A 22444-nucleotide genomic window follows, 5' to 3' on the forward strand; every position below is an offset into this window, starting at 1 on the left:
TGTATTTGTCAAGGGTGGATGTTTTGTCAAAGTTATTCAAGGCTTTTTTATTTCGCTTATGTCTTCAAAGCAAAGAACAAAATGTCTGAGAGCCTTTATACAATGAGCGGGAGGGGGATTAAGAATGCTAGAATACAGAACAGTTGGCAGGTATCTCTTTTTAAGACCGAGGAACACTATTGCTGTCTTTTCCCCTCTACTATGTAATTTATTGAACACATATAGTACTGCAGCCTTCTCTAAAACTAGACCCAATTTGAGCTTATTGCCTCTGTAATCAGCTGTGTCATTAAACATCATCATGAGGCACTTTGGCCCTTTTCACAGTTTAACAGCCTGATTACAACAATCAACATCTAATAAAACATATACTGTAGAACAAAGCTATTTTCACTTGACAGAAGCAATTCACACATGCAGCGTTATATTGCAGTGAATGTTAAGTAGAAGGCAGGCGTCTCACCGGTTTTGGGATCTACAGAGAAGTAAGGCTGTCCCTGTAGTATGCTATACACAATCTTGGCACTGTTCCCATAGGTGGGGTCGTCTGCGTCTGTGGCTGTGAGCTGAAACACTGATGTGCCTGCATGGAAGGAAAGGTTATATCAGTAGTGTATTTCCAAACAAAACCCATTTAACTACAACCACACAAACTCACATACAGTACAAGTACAACGTGCCATGATCACTGTAAAAACTACAATGGCATACTGTAGCACAACTCACTATATTATCAAGGTGTTCTTATAGTAAAACTACATGCAAATCTAAAAATACCACAGAGTGTTTCTGGTATCGCATAAAGTGAGGCCGAAATCTGTTATCTCCCAATTAATCCAAACCCATTTATCAGGACTGTCAAAATCAATTTACAGAGTTGTGCATTAATGCCTGACTGCCTCTGGATGCAGTAGGGATCTGTAGCAATACTGATGACCCAGCTAATGATGTGACTGCTCTCACAGTCAGGGTACAAAGCCAGCTCCCTACAGCCAGGTGCACCCAGCATTTCAAAAATATGTTGTTGTCAGTATTCTGCCTTACCAACATCAGCCATCTCGGGAACAGCAGCAGCAAATGGGCCATCTGGAAACTTGGGCGCGTTGTCGTTGACATCCTGGACCTTGATAATGAATTCGGACTCAGGCTCTAGAGATCTATTGGTGTAACGATCGATGGCCTGGGCATGTAAGACATAATGGCCCTTCTTCTCCCGGTCCAGGCTCTTGCTGGCATGGATGTCCCCTGTGACCTCATTGATGACAAATATAGTGCCAGCGCCCTCTCCCGTCAGCAAGTATCTGACGGAGCCGTCTCCTTTGTCTGAGTTGGAGTGCAGCTGCGAAGGAAATTACAGAAATTTTACACACAGATATAACAATACTCATTTGAACATAGAAAACTATACCCATGGATTTCACCACCATGGTTGACCATGTGTTGGAACCGGTTCAGGGAACGGAACCAAATACCCGGAAAATAAGGACATTTTTCAATGAACAGAAATGGAACCTGGAAGGAAAATGATCCATACTGTTCCGGAACAGAACCATTATGTTAAAAGCATGGGAACCGGTTAATAGCGTTATTTTACATTATATATATTTTTCTTCTAGTCCCACAACAAAACAGAACAAAGCTCTAATGCGAAGCCCTCACTATGTCACTCAAAAATGTATTCCAGTGTCTGCCTGCTGCAAGCAGAAAATCTTTGCCTGTGTGTTAGGCTACCTGCCCCTCCCCCTCCGAAGCATAGGCTACCGTACCTATCTTAGAAGCTTGGTTCAGAAGATAGAGATTATTTATTAGCTACAGAAGAATGGATTAACTTTTTCAATGCTAGTTAAGGATGCTATAGGCATAGTTATCGCAATTCGTTGGATGTATTAACGACAAAAAGGTAAGACGTGTCCCCTGTGACCTCATTAATTCTGGTTCCGCTCTGCACACACAAGCATGTTAGCTAGCTAGCTCAAAGGACATTCAAATGTCCTCCATAGAAGCCACTACTCCTAGGTATAATTCTGTGGACCTAATTCAGATAATGCATGTCATAACAAGATGCCCAGTGCTCAACCCTCTCTTGCGCTCTCCCCACCCACAAAATTGCAGTCGCATCTTGCGCCATAGTCCATCATGCATGTATTCAACTAGATTAGCTGCTCTGACTGCACTGATTGGTGAAGTAACTTAATAAGCTAAAGGTAAAAAACATGATTTTACAGGTTAAAAAGGAACAGATAGGAACGATATAACAAATACTTTTGGGGGGTTCGTTCTGGCTCAGCACTTTATTCTGCTGGTCGGAACAGTGTAAAGGGAAAAAATATATAGTGGTTCTGTTCCGAATGAAACGATTGGAAAATAATGTTGGTTGCAACCCCTGGGGTTGAGGTCAATTCTAGTTCAGTCACTTCAGGAGAGGAACAAACATTGCCCCTTATTTTCCATGAGCATTTCTAATGGTAGTAACTTAACCATAACTTAAAAAGAAGTTTACCAGAGGGGTACTGTACCTGCTGTATAAATCTACAGAATGTTAGGGTGGGTTGCACCAACATGGTTTAAATTAATCTAGGATTAGAGCTAATCTAGGATTTGTAAATCTAGGTTTATAATTAATCAGAGATGTGTTGCACCTCTTAATTTTGAATCTGGATCTGTTAAACTATGATTAGTGACATGTTACACGAATATCTATCTAAGGTCTTCGAAAGCCAAGTCAACAAACAGGTCACTGACCATCTCGAATCCCACCGTACCTTCTCCGCTATGCAATCTGGTTTCCGAGCCGGTCACGGGCTGGTCACGGGTGCACCTCAGCCACGCTCAAGGTACTCATACCTGCCATCGATAAAAGACAGTACTGTGCAGCCGTCTTCATCGACCTGGCCAAGGCTTTCGACTCTGTCAATCACCATATTCTTATCGGCAGACTCAGTAGCCTCGGTTTTTCTAATGACTGCCTTGCCTGGTTCACCAACTACTTTGCAGACAGAGTTCAATGTGTCAAATTGGAGGGCATGTTGCCCGGTCCTATGGCAGTCTCTAATGGGGTGCCACAGGGTTCAATTCTCGGGCCGACTCTTTTCTCTGTATATATCATTGATGTTGCTCTTGCTGCGGGCGATTTCCTGATCCACCTCTACGCAGACGACACCATTCTGTATACTTGCGGCCCTTCCTTGGACGCTATCTAACTTCCAAACGAGCTTCAATGCCATACAACACTCCTTCCGTGGCCTCCAACTGCTCTTAAACGCTATTAAAACCAAATGCATGCTTTTCAACCGTTTGCTGCCTGTACCCGCACGCCCGACTAGCATCAGCACCCTGGATGGTTCCGACCTAGAATATGTGGACATCTATAAGTACCTAGGTGTCTGGCTAGACTGTAAACTCTCCTTCCAGACTCTCCTTCTTTCCTTCCAGACTCTCCTAAACTCTCCTTCTCTCCTTCATATCAAACATCTCCAATCTAAAATCAAATCTAGAGTTGGCTTTCTATTCCGCAACAAAGCCTCCTTCACTCACGCCGCCAAACTTACCCTAGTAAAACTGACTATCCTACCGATCCTCGACTTCGGCGATGTCATCTACAAAATAGCTTCCAATACTCTACTCAGCAAACTGGATGCAGTTTATCACAGTGCCATCCGTTTTGTTACTAAAGCACCTTATACCACCCACCACTGCGACCTGTATGCTCTAGTCGGCTGGCCCTCACTACATATTCATCGCCAGACCCACTGGCTCCAGGTCATATACAAGTCCATGCTAGGTAAAGCTCCGCCTTATCTCAGTTCACTGGTCACGATGGCAACACCCACCCGTAGCACGCGCTCCAGCAGGTGTATCTCACTGATCATCCCTAAAGCCAACACCTCATTTGGCGGCCTTTCGTTCCAGTTCTCTGCTCCCTGTGACTGGAACGAATTGCAAAAATTCGCTGAAGTTGGAGACTTTTATCTCCCTCACCAACTTCAAACATCTGCTATCTGAGCAGCTAACCGATCGCTGTAGCTGTACATAGTCTATCGGGAAATAGCCCACCCAATTTTACCTACCTCATCCCCATACTGTTTTTATTTATTTAATTTTCTGCTCTTTTGCACACCAGTATCTCTACCTGTACATGACCATCTGATCATTTATCACTCCAGTGTTAATCTGCAAAATTGTAATTATTTGCCTACCTCCTCATGCCTTTTGCACACAATGTATATAGACTTTCTTTTTTTCTACTGTGTTATTGACTTGTTAATTGTTTTACTCCATGTGTAACTGTGTTGTCTGTTCACACTGCTTTGCTTTATCTTGGCCAGGTCGCAGTTGTAAATGAGAACTTGTTCTCAACTAGCCTACCTGGTTAAATAAAGTTAAAAAAAAAAAAATACATGAAGTATTTTGTGAGTTGAAACGAAGTAGCTAGCGTACTTGACAAATGAGGCCACAAATGTTGCTGTTCCTTGATAAAATAATAACAATGTGATGTTTGAACTACTGCATCTCCATCTTGAAAGGTTCTCATGTGATGGCTGATTTGAAATCAAATCTGTTATTTGCCAGTGCTAGACAGAAAATAAATGTGTTAGTTAACGTTAGCTACTGTAGCTAGCTAGTTTATAAACCAAGCTAGCTAGCATACAATGTTATTAATTGTTGTCATTACTTAACGTTATTGTGCCATTTTATTATTTGCCCGCTAACCACATGACCATGGCACGTCAAATAAGTTCACATTTCTCCGCTTATGAAAAAAACTCTTGTCGGAGCTGATGGAGGAATTCAGTAATGAACTGGAGGATAAAAATACTGGATTAAAGAGAAGAGGATTCCCCAGCAGTTTGCCCCTCTCCATAACCCCTATGATGATGACGGACAACTTGACCCATCAATATTTAGTAAGCTATACTCGTCTTTGTCTCAGGATGGTAAGTGTGTGGTTGAAGATATCCCTCTAGTGGTGTGGGGGCTGTGCTTTGGCAAAGTGAATGGGGTTACATCCTGCCTGTTTGGCCCTGTCCGGGGGTATCGTCGTACGACCCCTCCTATCTCAGCCTCCAGTATTTATGCTGCAGTTGTTTATGTGTAGGGGGCTAGGGTATATCGGGAGTATTTTTCCTGTCTTATCCAGTGTCCTGTGTGAATTTAAGTTCTCTCTCTTTCTCTCTCTCTCACTCTCTCTCGCTCTCTCTCCCCCCTGAGGTGCTGACCTGTTGCACCCTCGACAACCACTGTGATTATTACTATTTGACCATGCTGGTCATCTATGAACATTTGAACATCTTGGCCATGTTCTGTTATGATCTCCACCCGGCACAGCCAGAAGAGGACTGGTCAACCCTCGTAGTCTGGTTCCTCTCTAGGTTTCTTCCTAGGTTCTGGCCTTTCTAGGGAGTTTTTCCTAGCTACCGTGCTTCTACACCTGCATTGTATGTGGTTTTAGGCTGGGTTTATGTACAGCACTTTGTGACATCAGCTGATGTAAGAAGGGCTTTATAAATACATTTGATTGATACTACACTACAATGTTACCATTATCAGGCTCGTTACAGCATGTTGCATAACATCATCATTCGTACCAAGGCTGGACATATCATAAGCCCCAATTCAATTGTTGTACAAAATGGGCACGTAAATAGCCTACTAATAATGAGTTAATTATTATAAACTCTGAAGAACTCTGTTGTTTTGGTCTCTCGACAGAAGATATGCTGCCATTTGATCAGTTAAACCACCTCAAGTGGCAGTTTAGAATTAATCTCCAATGTAAATGTAGATATTTTTTTTTTACATTGTCACACCCTTACCATATATTGCTTTGTATGTTTCTATGTTTTGTTTGGTCAGGGTGTGATCTGAGTGGGCATTCTATGTTGTGTGTCTAGTTTGTCTGTTTCTGTGTTTGGCCTGATATGGTTCTCAATCAGAGGCAGGTGTTAGTCATTGTCTCTGATTGGGAACCATATTTAGGTAGCCTGTTTGGTGTTGGGTTTGGTGGGTGATTGTTCCTGTCTCTGTGTTTGCACCAGATAGGGCTGTTTTGGGTTTTCACATGTCTTGTTAGTTTGTTCATGTGTAGAGTCTTTATTAAAGAACCATGAATAGAAACCACGCTGCATTTTGGTCCGCCTCTCCTTCACCGCAAGAAAACCGTTACAGACATTCTTTGAGCAACAGGCTTAAAATTAATGAAGTGAAAACTAAATTTAGATTAGAGTAACGATTTAATTGAACTAGGATTCATTTAAAACTTTGTTTAACATTTGGTGCAACAAGATTAATAGATAAACCTTGATTTAACCCAATTTAAGAGTTAATCCATGTTGGTGCAACCCACCCTTATTGTACAAGTAGCCTGCATACCTGACTGTTTTTGCATTCACTTAAATCAAAAGCAGACTGGCAGAATTATTATTTTTTTAAATCTCACATAGCTGCATAAATCTATCACTATATGCCATTTTAGTGTTCAGAGGTTAAAAAATAATCTGTTGTGTAGACATTACTAATTCATACAAATCCTGAATGGGAAAGTCTCTACTGTACAGCTGATAAAGCTCTCCTGCCTCTAGGTCACCAGGCAGCTCGTTAGGGCGCACACCTGTCACCAGCATTAGGAGCATAATGACATTCACCTGGACTCCATCATTTCGTTGATTACCTGCCCTTAATGTGTCACTCCCTTTGGTTTCTTCCCCAGTTGTCATTGTTTCTGTTTTCGTTCCATGTCGGTGTGCTGTTTGAGTTACATTTATTTATTAAATGTATTCAGTGCCTGAAATTGCTTCCCAATTTGCAGTGTACATCGTTACAGAATGACGCCTCAACAAAGGGAAGCATCGGGGAGTGTATTTATTTTTTGTGTCGGGGGTGATGTTGAGTCCGGGTGTTGGAGCCGGACCTACCTGGGAGGCCTCAGCCGGTTTGGAGTGAGTTCGAAGCTGAGTTCGATCACCTCCTTGATTACCTGCCCTTTATGTGTCACTCCCTTTGGTTTCTTCCCCAGTCGTCGTTGTTTCTGTTTCTGTTCCATGTCAGTGCGCTGTTTGTGTTACATGTTTCTTTATTTATTAAATGTATTCACTCCCTGAACTTGCTTCCCGACTCGCAGCGTACATCGTTATCTAAAAACAAATCATGCATCATTGTTGTTGTGACATATCACATGCAGCCTATGTTGATGCAAAGAAAATCCACACTCTTTTAGCTAGGCTAAATCATTGGGGTATCATATGATACTGATCTATATAAAAATGCTGTGTCAACTCTGATGTAAAACATTGAGAACAAGAAGAACAGTGTTTCTAACTGCCTTGACATTTTGATACTGATGTATCCCCCTTCGTAGCCTAGCAGAACAAAGCCAATGCAATGTGTGAACACACAAACGGGTTAATCCAGCTCTATCCAGATTAGTTGTGCTACACCGAGTTGCATCATTGCAAATTAAATCTGTTGTTCCTTGTTGACGTGTCGTCTGAATATTTCGGGGTTGTGCCTGCGTGCCTGGCACATGGCTTTTTACAAAGTCTTAAACAAGTCAAGTGGCGTGGAAGGTCGTTTGAGAGAGGTGTAAAACACCCCCCCATTAGCTTTAAAATGGATCTGATAGAATCTCATAAATATAGCAACCAGAGTATGACTTCTCCATTCACATCAATACACCACTTAAGAACATGGGCTGAATCGTAATAATCGCTTGTTATTCACTTGCCCTCATGCATAAAAAAAAAATGCTGGTCTATGGAAACTCCCTCTAGCCCATGCCTTCATCAATCCAATGCTTTTACATTTTTGGGGAGTAGTGAACAAGTGCACACATCAGGAGGAAGGAGAGATTATTGGGATGCACCCAAGCCTCCATGTTTCCAGACAGCTGTGGTGCTGATGCTGAGGGTGGTTCTGTAAGGATGAAAGTGAATGATGGATAACCATTAAAGAAAAGCTGTGAATCCCTTGACAGCACCAATGCTGTTGGAGCTGGCTTGCATCATCTGTATAACAACACAACTGGCCAGCCAAATCAGTTATCCTATTATGAATTCAAGTGTTTGCTCTTTGGCAGAATGCTATTTTCTCTACAGACACTGAGGGGAAATGTCCTGAATGAAGAATAAAGCCAGCAACTGTTGGCAGTTACAATCATAAAGCTGTATTTTATACATTCCTCAGTGTATGGTTTTTATTGCCTCCACCTTCAACCCTTCAGACACACACACACACACACACACACACACACACACACACACACACACACACACACACACACACACACACACACACACACACACACACACACACACACACACACACACACACACACACACACACACACACACACACACACACAGTCTTATACAACGAACCTTGTGGGGACACACAATTCAGTCACGTTCAAAATCCTATTTTAGCTAACCTCTAACCCTAAAGCTAACTCTAACCTGTACCCTTACTGTAAACCGAAAATCTAACCTTAACCCTAACCCAAGCTCCTAACCCTAACCCTAAAACTAACCCTCTGGTCCCCACAAGTATAGTTAAACACACACACACACACACACACACACACACACACACACACACACACACACACACACACACACACACACACACACTGCTCTTAATTCTTGGCAGTGAGTGTAATCCCTTAGCAGAGAGCAATTAGCAAAGACAGTGTTCACCTCCACACCGCCTCCCATGCCTGAAGAGGGTACAAGCAGCAACCCTGTTTGCTACAGAATCATATGGAGGGTGTCCAAGATTCATAAAGCACCAAATTTACAACATGTGCGTTAAGTAGTGGACTTTATTGTCCTCTTAGGACACTCCAAAACACAGTGTAATAGGCTACGACACAATATATATTTTTTTTGCGTAGTACGCAGTAGGTGTAATATACAGTACATAAGAATCCAATGCCGATAGCATTCAGTGGAAGTTGGTGGAACTACTGTGATGGTAACCTTGGCTTTCTCAGGAAGGTTGGGCTGGCGCAAGCATTTACACTGGCTCAGAATACTGCTCTCACTCACAGAACACGCTGCCTGCAGTGAGAGAGTAGCATTCATTTATCTTTCGCTATGGTGCCTTTATTCACTAGCAGGGTAATGGGAGTACAGCTCATGACTGATGCTTACCCTAGGCCCTGCATTATCAAAGAGATGAAAGGATAAAAAGAGCCATGGGGAAAAAACCCCAAACAGATAAATAGATAAATAAATATATGAAACTATCCACTTTGGTAATATATCACCAGGGGCCTGGTTGCAGAATGGATGCAGAGCATGATCTGATTTCATGATATGCAAGCAGCCTGTGTGTCTGCTGTCCACTTTTTCCATATGGTGAGTTTTTTGTCACTCTTGGTGTAAGAATGAGTTATTGTGCTTGGTACGCCTTTACTTCATAGAATTTCACAAAAGGGAAAATGCTAAACTCAGCAAAAACAGAAACGTCCCTTTTTCAGGACCCTGTCTTCAAAGACAATTCGTAAAAATACAAATAACCTCATAGATCTTCATTGTAAAGGGTTTTAACACTGTTTCCTTGCTTGTTCAATGAACCATAAACAATTAATGAACATGCACCTGTGGAACGGTCATTAATACACTAACACCTTACAGACTGTAGGCAATTAAGGTCACAGGTATGAAAACTTAGGACACTAAAGAGCCCTTTCTACTGACTCTGAAAAACACCAAAATCAAGATGCCCAGGGTCCCTGCTCATCTGCGTGAATGTGCCTTAGGCATGCTGCAAGGGGTCATGAGGACTGCAGATGTGGCCAGGGCAATAAATTGTAATATCCGTACTGTTAGACGCCTAAGACAGCGCTACAGGGAGACAGGACGGACAGCTGATTGTCCTCGCTATGGCAGACCACGTGTAACAACATCTGCACAGGATCGGTACATCCGAAAATCACACCTGCTGGACAGGTACAGGATGGCAACAACAAATGAATGAGATACACCAGGAATGCACAATACCTCCATTAGTGCTCAGACTGTCCCCAATAGGCTGAGAGAGGCTGGACCGAGGGCTTGTAGGCCTGTTGTAAGGCAGGTTCTCACCAGACATCACCAGCAACAATGTCGCCTATGGGCATAACCCCACCGTCGCTGGACCACACAGGACTGGCAAAAAGTGTTGCGGTTTTGTCTCACCAGGGGTGATGGTTGGATTCGCGTTTATCATCGAAGGAATGAGCGTCACACCGAGGTCTGTTCTCTGAAGCGGGATCGATTTGGAGGTGGAGGGTCTGTCATGGTCTGGGGCAGTGTGTCACAGCATCATCGGACTGAGCTTGTTGTCATTTCAGGCAATCTGAATGCTGTGCGTTACAGGGAAGACATCCTCCTCCCTCATGTGGTAACCTTCCTGCAGGCTCATCCTGACATGATCCTCCAGCATGACAATGCCGCCATACTGCTCATTCTGTGTGTGATTTCCTGCAAGACAGGAATGTCAGTGTTCTGCCATGGCCAGCAAAAAGCCCGGATCTCAATCCCATTGAGCACATCTGGGACCTGTTGGATTGGAGGGTGAGGTCTAGGGCTATTCCCCACAGAAATGTCTGTGAACTTGCAGGTGCCTTGGTGGAAGAGTGGGGTAACATCTCACAGCAAAAACTGGCACATCCGGTGCAGTCCATGAGGAGGAGATGCACTGCAGTTCTTAATGCAGCTGGTGGCCACACCAGTTACTGACAGTTGCTTTTGATTTTGACCCCCCCCCACTTTGTTCAGGGACACATTATTCCATTTATATCACATGTCTGTGGAACTTGTTCAGTTCATGGCTCAGTTGTTGAATCTTGTTATGTTCATACAAATATATAAAAAATATTTAAAAAGGTTTGCTGAAAATAAACGCAGTTGACAGTGAGAGGATGTTTCTTGTTTTGCTGAGTTTATATCTACAGGGAGGATAAATAGGCTCAGTTGCTATACTGCAAGATTTCACTGTAAAATCCCTCCACTACTACATCCAGTTATAGACTTTCACAGGCATACTGTAGATACTTCCAGTTTTAGAAGCAGTTTTTGGAATAAGAAGTGTGTATGCACAGGGAGGCAATAGCCTAGTTTGCAAAGTTTGCATAGCCTACACATTTCTTTTGTAGGATTTCATTGAATTACACAATGATGCCATTTAGAATGCTCTTAAATAATGACACAAAACTGTCTTCCCATACACTGGCAGCTATCCACTCACTAAATTCCCATGGAGCCAAGTTCACTGGTATAGGCTTGTACAGAGGCTGATAAACTGACTACGCTCCAAGAACCCCCCGACTGATTAAATCAGGAATCTACCCCCTCTGCTAACCACAAATTACATGAGGCACGCTGATGGAAAGGTCAATTTTTATGCTGCAGCAAGAGCTCACTGACAATAATTGTTTTATACCCAGTCTTGGCATTAGTGAGCCGGGGTGAAAGATTTGATGTAATATTTGTCTCTGAGGTCTGGTAAGGGGTATTTAATCATATTATCTAACTCTACACTCTTAGAAAAAAGGTGCAATCTAGAACCAATAAGGGATCTTCGGCTGTCCCCATAGGAGAACCCTTTGAAGAACACTTTTGGGTTACAGGTAGAACCCTTTTAAGGGTTTTACCTGGAACCAAAAAGTGTTTGCCTATGGGGACAGCAGAAAATAACCCTTTTGGAACAATTTATTATTAAGATTGTAGTGAGAGGTGATGGCACTGCTGCCTGAGAGACTTGGTAGTATTAACGGTGTGCAACTGTATCAACCAACTCTGGCCTCCGCTGCACCAACACCACCTCTACACGTCAATCCCATTGATTGATAAGAGGTTGGGAGGTATGTGGACTGGGGCTGTAACCTTGTTATCTAAATCAGAGGAAAGTGTAGTTTCAACACTCAGTGTGCAGTACATGTCTAGCCTATACAGAGAACAGCTAGGTATATATAGTCTCTGTGATGTAGGAAAAGGTTGTATAGCTAATTAGTCACAGCAGAGCAGAGTTGAGAAAATTCAGATACATGTGGCCATTTTTCATCCTTTCATCACGCTGACACATCTGAAGCCGTGAAAAGTATAACAGTTTTCTAGGTCAGGCCCAAATCGGTGCGCCTGACACCTACTACCATACCCCGTTCATTATTTTCCAAGATGGCATAGCACTTCAGATGTCTTTGTCTTTGTCTTGTCGTGTCCCATGTATATATCTTTTTTTTCTTTGTATATATTTCGGATATATTTTTTATATTTTTAACCTCAATTTCAACATACTCTCCTGCAACCCGCCTCATCCAATGTGATATGGATCTGCTATTTTCAATACTTTAGAACCCCCAACAGAAGCTAGACAGCTAACAAACTTCTTGCTAGAAGTGCTAGCGGTCATCAGCTAACCATAGCCCGGTCAACTCCTGCCAGTCTGCACAGCGTGATTCAACCCAGAGCATACCGGACTGCTTTTTCTCCACATCTCCGGATTCCTACCGCAAGCTCTGAACCTTTTCACCTGAATCATCGCAGCTTGCTAGCTGTTGTCCGAGTGGCTACCCCTGGTTAACGTCTCTGTCCCGAAGCAAGCACCAGTTAACCTGGAACTAGCCTCGTGCTAGGCCCATCTCCCGGCTAGCTGAAGAGGTCCATCAGCCACTCCTTGGGCTCAAATTCCTATAATACCAAATTGGCCTGGACCCCTTTGACTGCCCACACGGAGCCCCGCCGATCCATCACGACTTGCCTACCGACGTAATCCGCCCGAGGGGGTTTAAACAGGCTCCCCCGTCGCGACGTCCCCTGAAGGCCCATCCGCTAGCCTGCTAGCCGCGGTCCGCTAGCTGTCTAGAGCATATCGGACTGTTACCTGAAGAGGTCCATCAGTCAATTTCTTGGGCTACAATACCTATTTTGTCAATTGGCCTGGACCCTTTTACTGCCTACACGGAGCCCTGCCGATCCATCACGACTGGTCTGCTGACGTAATCGTCCAAGGGTGCTACAACAGACTCTTCCGTCGCGACATCCCCCTAAGGCCCTTCTGCTAGCCTGCTAGCCCCGGCCCGCTAGCTGTCTGAATCGCCGTGTCTCCAGCTCACCTAGCTTCCCACTGGTCCCTATGATCACTCGGCTACGCATGCCTCTCCCTAATGTCAATATGCCTTGTCTATTGCTGTTTTGGTTTGTGATTATTGTCTTATTTCACTGTAGAGCCTCCAGCCCTGGTTAATATGCCTTAGCTAGCCCTTTTGTTCCACCTCCCAGGTATGTGGTGACCTTACCTAGATTAAATGATCTCTGGAGACTAAACCTCTCTCATCATCTCTCATTTTCTCCACTGTACTCACATCCTACCATACCATTGTCTGTACAATATGGCTTGAATCTATTCTTTCATGCCCAGAAACCTGCTCCTTTTACTCTCTGTTCCAAATGCACTAGACGACCAGTACTTATAGCCTTTAGTCGTACCCTTATCCTCCTCCTCCTCTGTTCCTCTGGGGATGTAGAGGCAAATCCAGGCCTTGCAGTGCCTAGCTCCACTCCCATTCTCCAGGCTCTCTCATGTGTTGACTTCTGTAACTGTAAAAGCCTTGGTTTCATGCATGTTAACATCAGAAGCCTCCTCCCTAAGTTCTTTAGCACACCCTGCCAACCCGAACGTCCTAGCCATGTCTGAATCCTGGCTTAGGGAGGCCACCAAACATCCTGAGATTTCCACCCAACTACAACATTTTTCATCAAGATAGAACTGCCAAAGGGGGCGAAGTTGAAATCTACTGCAGAAATAGCCTGCAGAGTTCTGTCATACTATCCAAGTCTGTGCCCAAACAATTCAAGCTTCTAATTCTAAAAATCCACCTTTCCAAAAACAGGTCTCTCACCATTGCCACTTGTTATAGATCACCTTCTGCCCCCAGCTGTGCCCTGGATACCATATGTGAATTGATTGCCCCCCATCTATCTTCAGAGCTCGTACTTTTAGGTGACCTAAACTGGGACATGCTTAACACCCCGGCAGTCCTACAATCTAAGCTTGATGCCCTCAATCTCACACAAAATATCAACTAACCTACCAGGTACAACCCCAAATCCGTAAACACGGGCATCCTCATATATACAGTGCCTTGCGAAAGTATTCGGCCCCCTTGAACTTTGCGACCTTTTGCCACATTTCAGGCTTCAAACATAAAGATATAAAACTGTATTTTTTTGTGAAGAATTAACAACAAGTGGGACACAATCATGAAGTAGAACGACATTTATTGGATATTTCAAACTTTTTTAACAAATCAAAAACTGAAAAATTGGCTGTGCAAAATTATTCAGCCCCTTTACTTTCAGTGCAGCAAACTCTCTCCAGAAGTTCAGTGAGGATCTCTGAATGATCCAATGTTGACCTAAATGACTAATGATGATAAATACAATCCACCTGTGTGTAATCAAGTCTCCGTATAAATGCACCTGCACTGTGATAGTCTCAGAGGTCCGTTAAAAGCGCAGAGAGCATCATGAAGAACAAGGAACACACCAGGCAGGTCCGAGATACTGTTGTGAAGAAGTTTAAAGCCGGATTTGGATACAAAAAGATTCCCCAAGCTTTAAACATCCCAAGGAGCACTGTGCAAGCGATAATATTGAAATGGAAGGAGTATCAGACCACTGCAAATCTACCAAGACCTGGCCGTCCCTCTAAACTTTCAGCTCATACAAGGAGAAGACTGATCAGAGATGCAGCCAAGAGGCCCATGATCACTCTGGATGAACTGCAGAGATCTACAGCTGAGGTGGGAGACTCTGTCCATAGGACAACAATCAGTCGTATATTGCACAAATCTGGCCTTTATGGAAGAGTGGCAAGAAGAAAGCCATTTCTTAAAGATATCCATAAAATGGTGTCGTTTAAAGTTTGCCACAAGCCACCTGGGAGACACACCAAACATGTGGAAGAAGGTGCTCTGGTCAGATGAAACCAAAATTGAACTTTTTGGCAACAATGCAAAACGTTATGTTTGGCGTAAAAGCAACACAGCCCATCACCCTGAACACATCATCCCCACTGTCAAACATGGTGGTGGCAGCATCATGGTTTGGGCCTGCTTTTCTTCAGTAGGGACAGGGAAGATGGTTAAAATTGATGGGAAGATGGATGGAGCCAAATACAGGACCATTCTGGAAGAAAACCTGATGGAGTCTGCAAAAGACCTGAGACTGGGATGGAGATTTGTCTTCCAACAAGACAATGATCTAAAACATAAAGCAAAATCTACAATGGAATGGTTCAAAAATAAACATATCCAGGTGTTAGAATGGCCAAGTCAAAGTCCAGACCTGAATCCAATCGAGAATCTGTGGAAAGAACTGAAAACTGCTGTTCACAAATGCTCTCCATCCAACCTCACTGAGCTCGAGCTGTTTTGCAAGGAGTAATGGGAAACAATTTCAGTCTCCCGATGTGCAAAACTGATAGAGACATACCCCAAGCGACTTACAGCTGTAATCGCAGCAAAAGGTGGCGCTACAAAGTATTAACTTAAGGGGGCTGAATAATTTTGCACGCCTAATTTTTCAGTTTTTGATTTGTTAAAAAAGTTTGAAATATCCAATAAATGTCGTTCCACTTCATGATTGTGTCCCACTTGTTGTTGATTCTTCACAAAAAAATACAGTTTCATATCTTTATGTTTGAAGCCTGAAATGTGGCAAAAGGTCGCAAAGTTCAAGGTGGCCGAATACTTTCGCAAGGCACTGTATCATCCTGACCAACCTGCCCTCTAAATACACCTCTGCTGTCTTCAACCAGGATCTCAGAGATCTCTGCCTCATTACCTGCGTCCGTAATGAGTCTGCGGTCAAAGGACCACCCCTCATCACTGTCAAACGCTACCTAAAACACTTCAGCGAGCAGGCCTTTCTAATCGACCTGGCCCGGATATCCTGGAAGGATTTAATAGGGGATGGGGATGCCTGGTTATTCTTTAAAATTGCTTTCCTCACCATCTTAAATAAGCATGCTCCATTCAAAAAGTGTAGAACCAGGAACAGATATAGCCCTTGCTTCACTTCAGACCTGACTGCCCTTTACCAGCCCAAAAACATCCTGTGGCATTCTGCATTAGCATCGAATATCCCCCGCGATATGCAACTTTTCAGGGAAGATTGGAACCAATATACACAGGCAGTTAGGAAAGCAAAGGCTAGCTTTTTCAAACAAAAATTTGCATCGTGTAGCACAAACTCCAAAAAGTTCTGGGACACTGTAAAGTCCATGGAGAATAAGAGCACCTCCTCCCAGCTGCTCACTGCACTGAGGCTAGGAAACACTGTCACCACCGATAAATCCACGATAATTGAGAATTTCAATAAGCATTTTTCTACGGCTGGCCATGCTTTCCACCTGGCTACCCCTACCCTGGTCAACAGCCATGCACCCCCCACAGTAACTTGCCCATGCCTCCCCCATTTCTCCTTCACCCAAATCCAGATAGCTGATGTTCTGAAAGAGTTGCAAAATCTGGACCCCTACAAATCAGCTGGGCTAGAGAATCTGGCACCTCTCTTTCTAAAATTATCCGCCGCAATTGTTGCTATCACTATTACTAGCCTGTTCAACCTCTCTTTCGTATTGGCGGAGATCCCAAAGATTGGAAAGCTGCCGCGGTCATCCCCCTCTTTAAAGGGGGAGACACCTTAGACCCAAACTGTTATAGACGTATATCCATCCTGCCCTGCCTTTCTAAAATCTTCAAAAATCTTCAAAAGCCAAGTTAACCTCTTGAGCTTATGGCTGAATACTGCCCCCTTTGGAGGAAGTGCGTGCCCATAGTAAACTGAAAATATTTTTTCCAAAATTGATAATATATGCATATAATAATAATTATTGAATAGAAAACACTCTAAAGTTTCTAAAACCGTTTAAATTATGTCTGTATGTAAAGCAGAACTCTCAGGGCAGCCTTTCTCCCAAACTCTCTCTTGTCAAGAGAAAAGTTGGGTCAACTTTGACGTCATCGCCCCCACCCTTCCCAGGCAGCTACCGATCTGGGAACAGTATGTATTTGTTCAGCGCGATGTCTGCTTTCAATTGGCACGTTCATTGTTTGAATTTCATCCTTTGGCGGGCGAAAATGCCCGGTTCACTCTCACATACATGCACTCTATTGCGCGCGCCGATTTGGAGAACGTTCTTTTCCAATAGACACCAGTTGAAGCCGGTTCGTTTGTTCGCGATGATCATTGTTTTACATGATAAAAACATCATTTTGCTCGATTCTGCACTTAGTTTGACCAGTTTAGTCAACATATAATATGTAATTTTGAAGTTTGATTGCGCAAGAGTGCGGGACCAGAAGGAGCAGAAGTTATTTTGGGTGCATTTCAGCTGAAGCTGTTAGCATATGCTAATACAAAGACGCACAACTTGAAACCAAACGATGTATTGGGTAAGTATGACTCCTTCTACGTCTTCTGATCGAAGAACATCAAAGGTAAGGGAATATTTATGTGGTTATTTTGGGTTTCTGTGGACTCCAAACGTAGAGGAGACACTGCTAATATCTGAGCGCCGACTCATAGCATAGACTAGTGAACGAATTCTGTAACGTTAAAAATAAATGTAACACAGCGGTTGTATTAAGAAGAAGTGTATCTTTGTAACTATATGTAGAACATGTATATTTAGTCATGTTTATTGCTTGTTATCTGACGTTATCTGTCCGAGCTATCATAATTTCTCCGGACATTTTGAGTAGCATTTTTTGAAATGTCGTCATTGTAAACAGAGATTTATGGATATTAATGGCATATTATTGAAAAAAAAAAATGTACTGTGTAACATGTAATATTACTGTCATCTGATGAAGATTTTCAAAAGGTTAGTGAATTATTTATTTTTTAATCCTACTTTTAAATTTTATATTTTCTGGGACAAAATGGCCGCCGCTTGCATTTTGTTTCGGTGGTGGTCTAATATAAATGTGTGCTATGTTTTCGCCGTAAAACATTTTAGAAATCTGACTTGCTGGGTAGATGAACAAGGTGTTTATCTTTCATTTGAGCTATTGGACTTGTGTAGGTGTGGAGGTTAAATATGTCTAAGAATATTTTTTCACATTTTGCGTTATGCTAATGAGCTTGAGCCGTAGTCACGATCCCGGATCCGGGATGGGTAGCATCAAGAGGTAAACAGATCACCGACTATTTCGAATCCCACCATACCTTCTCCACTATGCAATCTGGTTTCCAAAGTGGTCATTGGGGCACCTCAGCCATGCTCAAGGTCCTAAACGATATCATAACAGCCATCGATAAAAGACAATACTGTGCAGCCGTATTCATCGACCTGGCCAAGGCTTTCGACTCTGTCAATCACCACATTCTTATTGGCAGACTCAACAGCCTTGGTTTCTCAAATGACTGCCTTGCCTGGTTCACCAACTACTTCTCAGACAAAGTTCAGTGTGTCAAACCGAAGGCCTTGTTGTCCGGATCTCTGGCAGTCTCTATGGGGGTGCCACAGGGTTCAATTCTCTGGCCGACTTTTTTCTCTGTATACATCAATGATGTCGCTCTTGCTGCTGGTGATTCTCTGATCCACCTTTACCCAGGCGACACCATTCTGTATACTTCGTGCCCTTTTTCGGACACTGTGTTAACTAACTAACTTCAATGCCATACAACTGTCCTTCCGTGGCCTCCAACTGCTCTTAAATGCATGTAAAATTAAATGCATGCACTTCAACCGATCGCTGCCTGCACCTGCCCGCCTGTCCAGCATCACTACTCTGGACGGTTCTGAGTTATGTGGACAACTACAAATACCTAGGTGTCTGGTGAGACTGTAAACTCTCCTTCCATACTCACATTAAGCATCTCTAATAAAACATTTAATCTAGAATCGGCTTCCTATTTCGCAACAAAGCATCCTTCACTCATGCTGCCAAACATACCCTCATAAACTGACTATCCTAACGATCCTTGACCTCGGCGATGTCATTTACAAAATAGCTTCCAACACTCTACTCAGCAAATTGGATGCAGTATATCACAGTGCCATCCGTTTTGTCTCCAAAGCCCGACCACTGCGACCTGTATGCTCTCGTTGGCTGGCCCTCGCTTCATATTCATCACCAAACCCACTGGCTCCAGGTCATCTATAAGTCTTTGCTAGGTAAATCCCTGCCTTATCTCAGCTCACTGGTCACGATAGCAGCATCCACCCGTAGCACACGCTCCAGCAGGTATATTTCACTGGTCAGACCCAAAGCCAATTCCTCCTTTGGCTGCCTTTCCTTCCAGTTCTCTGCTGCCAATGACTCGCACGAATTGCAAAAATCATTGAAGCTGGAGATTCATATCTCCCTCACTAACTTTAAGCATCAGCTGTCAGAGCAGCTCACAGATCATTACACCTGTACATTGCCCATCTGTAAATTGCCCATACAACTACCTCATCCCCATATTTTTTTTTTTTTGGTCCTTCGCACCTGCTTGCACATTCATCTTCTGCACATCTATCACTCCAGTGTTTAATTGCTAAATTGTAATTACTTCGCCACTACAGCCTATTTATTGCCTTACCTCCCTCATCTTAGCTCATTTGCACACACTGTATATAGATGTTTTCTATTGTGTTATTGACTGTACGTTTGTTTATACCATGTGTAACTGTGTTGTTGTTTTTGTCGCACTGCTTTGCTTTATCTTGGCCAGGTCGCAGTTGTAAATGAGAACTTGTTCTAAACTGGCCTACCTGGTTAAATAAAGGTGAAATAAAAAAATAAAAAATGCACTTCAATCTTTTGTCTTGCATATTTACCCTCCGAATGGCACACATAAAAAAAAATCCATGTGTCAGTTGTCTCAAGGCTTAAAAATCATTTGGTAACCTGTCTCTTTCCCTTCATCTACACTGATTGAAGTGGATTTAACAAGTGGCCTCAATAAGGGATAATAGCTTTAACCTGGATTCACCTGGTCAGTCTATGTCATGGAAAGGACAGGTGTCCTTCATGTTTTGTATACTTAGCGTGCCGACAAGAATCAAGCTCATAAATGTAGGCTTATGTGCTGTTGAAAATGGCTTCTTGATACTCTATTACCTGCTGTTTTCCTCATGGCCAAATCAATACCAAGAGAGGTGCCATCTTAGTGGAAGAAGAACACACAATTCAACTATCACAGCATCTTTGAGGAGAGTGAATCACACACTCAACCCCCCCCCCTCCCTCCCTCCCTCCCTCAGGGGATGTGTGTGTGTGTGTGAGCCATCTCTTACCAGCCTTTCACTTCCCACATCTCTCACAAGCCCCATTTTAACCCTCACCTTTGGTACATACTGTAGTGTCAATGTCATACAATGTCAGTTTCACAGTGGATTAGTTCACCCACTACAACTTGTGCATTTCAAGAAGCCTCTGCTACACAATATCAAAAGATCTGGTTCCTGTGGTAAGCTGTATCATAAGGCAGTTAGGTAACACTGCTTTCAGCTCATAATGTTGCCATGTTTAGATATTCAATAAGAATGAATTATCCTGACCATGACCATACAAACAATTGATCAAATGTATCCCCCCAAAATGTATTCTTCATTCAAATTCGTACATAAAATGATTAATTTTAGATACCTTCTTCAGGTCGTATCGTCGTGTAATAGGTTTACCAATTTGGGTTATTTATCATATAAAGTGGAAATATATATATTTTTTTCTGAAAATAAGCTGAAAAACTTTTCCAAAAGAAAGAAAAGTGCTCTAAACCTTCGTAAACGTACGGCTCTAATAACCTGGTACAAAATTGCTCTCAAATGACTGTCACTGTGCACTCCCAGGCGCAGTGACAATCATCAACTTTGTATCATGCAAAAACACCTACAGACTGCAATATGTAGGCCTACTGTTTTCTTCTCAGCATGCAAATACCTCACATCAAAAGAACGCCATTAAAAGTGAACATGAATAGCATACCTTTCCAACATGCTGTGCTTCCGGTCCAATATGTTCCTCTAAAACGAAGAACTGGTTCCATATCCAGCCCCTCTTGGGCCGGTGGTGCACGTCTCTCTCTCCGTCTGGGTGTTTGGTTTGGTTACTTTGTGCTCTGACGCTGGGCCTGAGCTGGGACGTCCCATAGCTCTTCTGGATAAAGCACAGGCAGATGAGCAAAGGGCAGAGGCAGGCTGTGGTAGCAGGAATTCTCATGGTAGAGAACGTATGCTTCTCTAAGTCCTCCACTGTACCTTAGGCACACAGTGTACCCAGAGGCCACAAAGGCGTCTCAATAGTAAGACAGTACTAGGTGTAGATAAGACCAGTCCAGAGGTTTCTCTTATATTCCATGGTTTGTTTCAGTCTGTCCATTAGGGAGTAGAACCAAGGTCCGTTTCCATGTCGGATGGAAGCGGAGGGGAGAGGCCGGTTGTTAATTTGCTAAGAGGATCCTCAGAAGATTTCACCAGTGGTCTTGTCTGAGCAGGTTGCCATGCTGTTTCCCCTTGAAAGATAAGAAGAAAGAACATTAAGGAAACACAGATAATGAGTCATGTTTTTCTTTCTGTGAAATCCCCCGATGCAATTTGATGGAACGGGTACTCTGAAATTACACGTTGACTCATTTTTAAAAGCACAATGTTCTTTCCTGATGAAAACTGTCATTTTGACTTGATTTCTGAGAGGCAATTTCCGCTGGGTGCATGAATTGAGTATTTCCGTCCGCTTCGGATGCAAACCAGAGTATTCAAAACTACATTGCTGAGTCTGAGCTCAAAAGGCTAAGCCGTCTCTGACATACCTCACAACTGAAAGACATTCAATTTAAAATGGTTTTATGAAAGCAGGAGAGCCATAACTGCATCTCCATAGGCCAGAATAGCATTTTGGGGACATTCTTTTGTGCGTTCTTTGTCGGAGTCTATCACAATGATAAGCTGCTTTTGATCATGTGATTCTCACAGTCTATTACACTGTTACAGAACGTGTGTCACTTGGTAAACACCCTCACACAAGCATAGCTGTGGTTCTATCTTCCAGTTTCTGTCAATATTGTACTTGAAACACTGTTGAATAATTCCGTTGTTTGGATATTCTATGAGAAAACCATAAAAAATCTTCAATCACTGTTAAAAAGGATATTGCCATGGCATGTGAGAAGACGTGTTATCCATCTGCTACTCAGCAAAGCAGTGGAGGCTGGTGGTAGGAGCTATAGGAGGACAGGCTCATTGTAATGGCTGGAATGGAATAAATGTAATGGAATCAAACATGTGGTTTCATATGTTTAATGTGTTTGATACCGTTCCATTAATTCCATTACAGCCATTACAGCCTCCTATAAATCCTCCCACCAGCCTCCACTGCAGCAAAGCATTTAGTGTTTTCCTTTCCTTTTGACAAGACCAATATCTCAATATACAGTAAACATATTTGTCATACAAAAAGAGCCGAAACTCTGAG

At 43.0% G+C, this 22444-nt stretch overlaps 1 protein-coding gene across 2 annotated transcripts in view; it reads right to left on the bottom strand.

Annotated features, from left to right (window-relative positions):
* LOC112226916 (cadherin-18) overlaps positions 1-22444 on the bottom strand; it is an 81197-nt gene that overhangs the window by 25204 nt on the left and 33549 nt on the right. For both annotated transcript variants that reach the window (XM_024391587.2, XM_024391586.2), the window contains exons 2-4: positions 20960-21485; positions 1045-1339; positions 464-583 (exon numbers count right to left, since the gene is read on the bottom strand). In XM_024391587.2, coding sequence (XP_024247355.1) covers positions 464-583; positions 1045-1339; positions 20960-21193 — 649 coding nt within the window. In that variant the 5' untranslated portion in view covers positions 21194-21485. The remainder of the gene's footprint in view (positions 1-463; positions 584-1044; positions 1340-20959; positions 21486-22444) is intronic.

Source organism: Oncorhynchus tshawytscha, linkage group LG28 (assembly GCF_018296145.1).
Source record: "Oncorhynchus tshawytscha isolate Ot180627B linkage group LG28, Otsh_v2.0, whole genome shotgun sequence".
Lineage (NCBI taxonomy): Eukaryota > Metazoa > Chordata > Actinopteri > Salmoniformes > Salmonidae > Oncorhynchus > Oncorhynchus tshawytscha.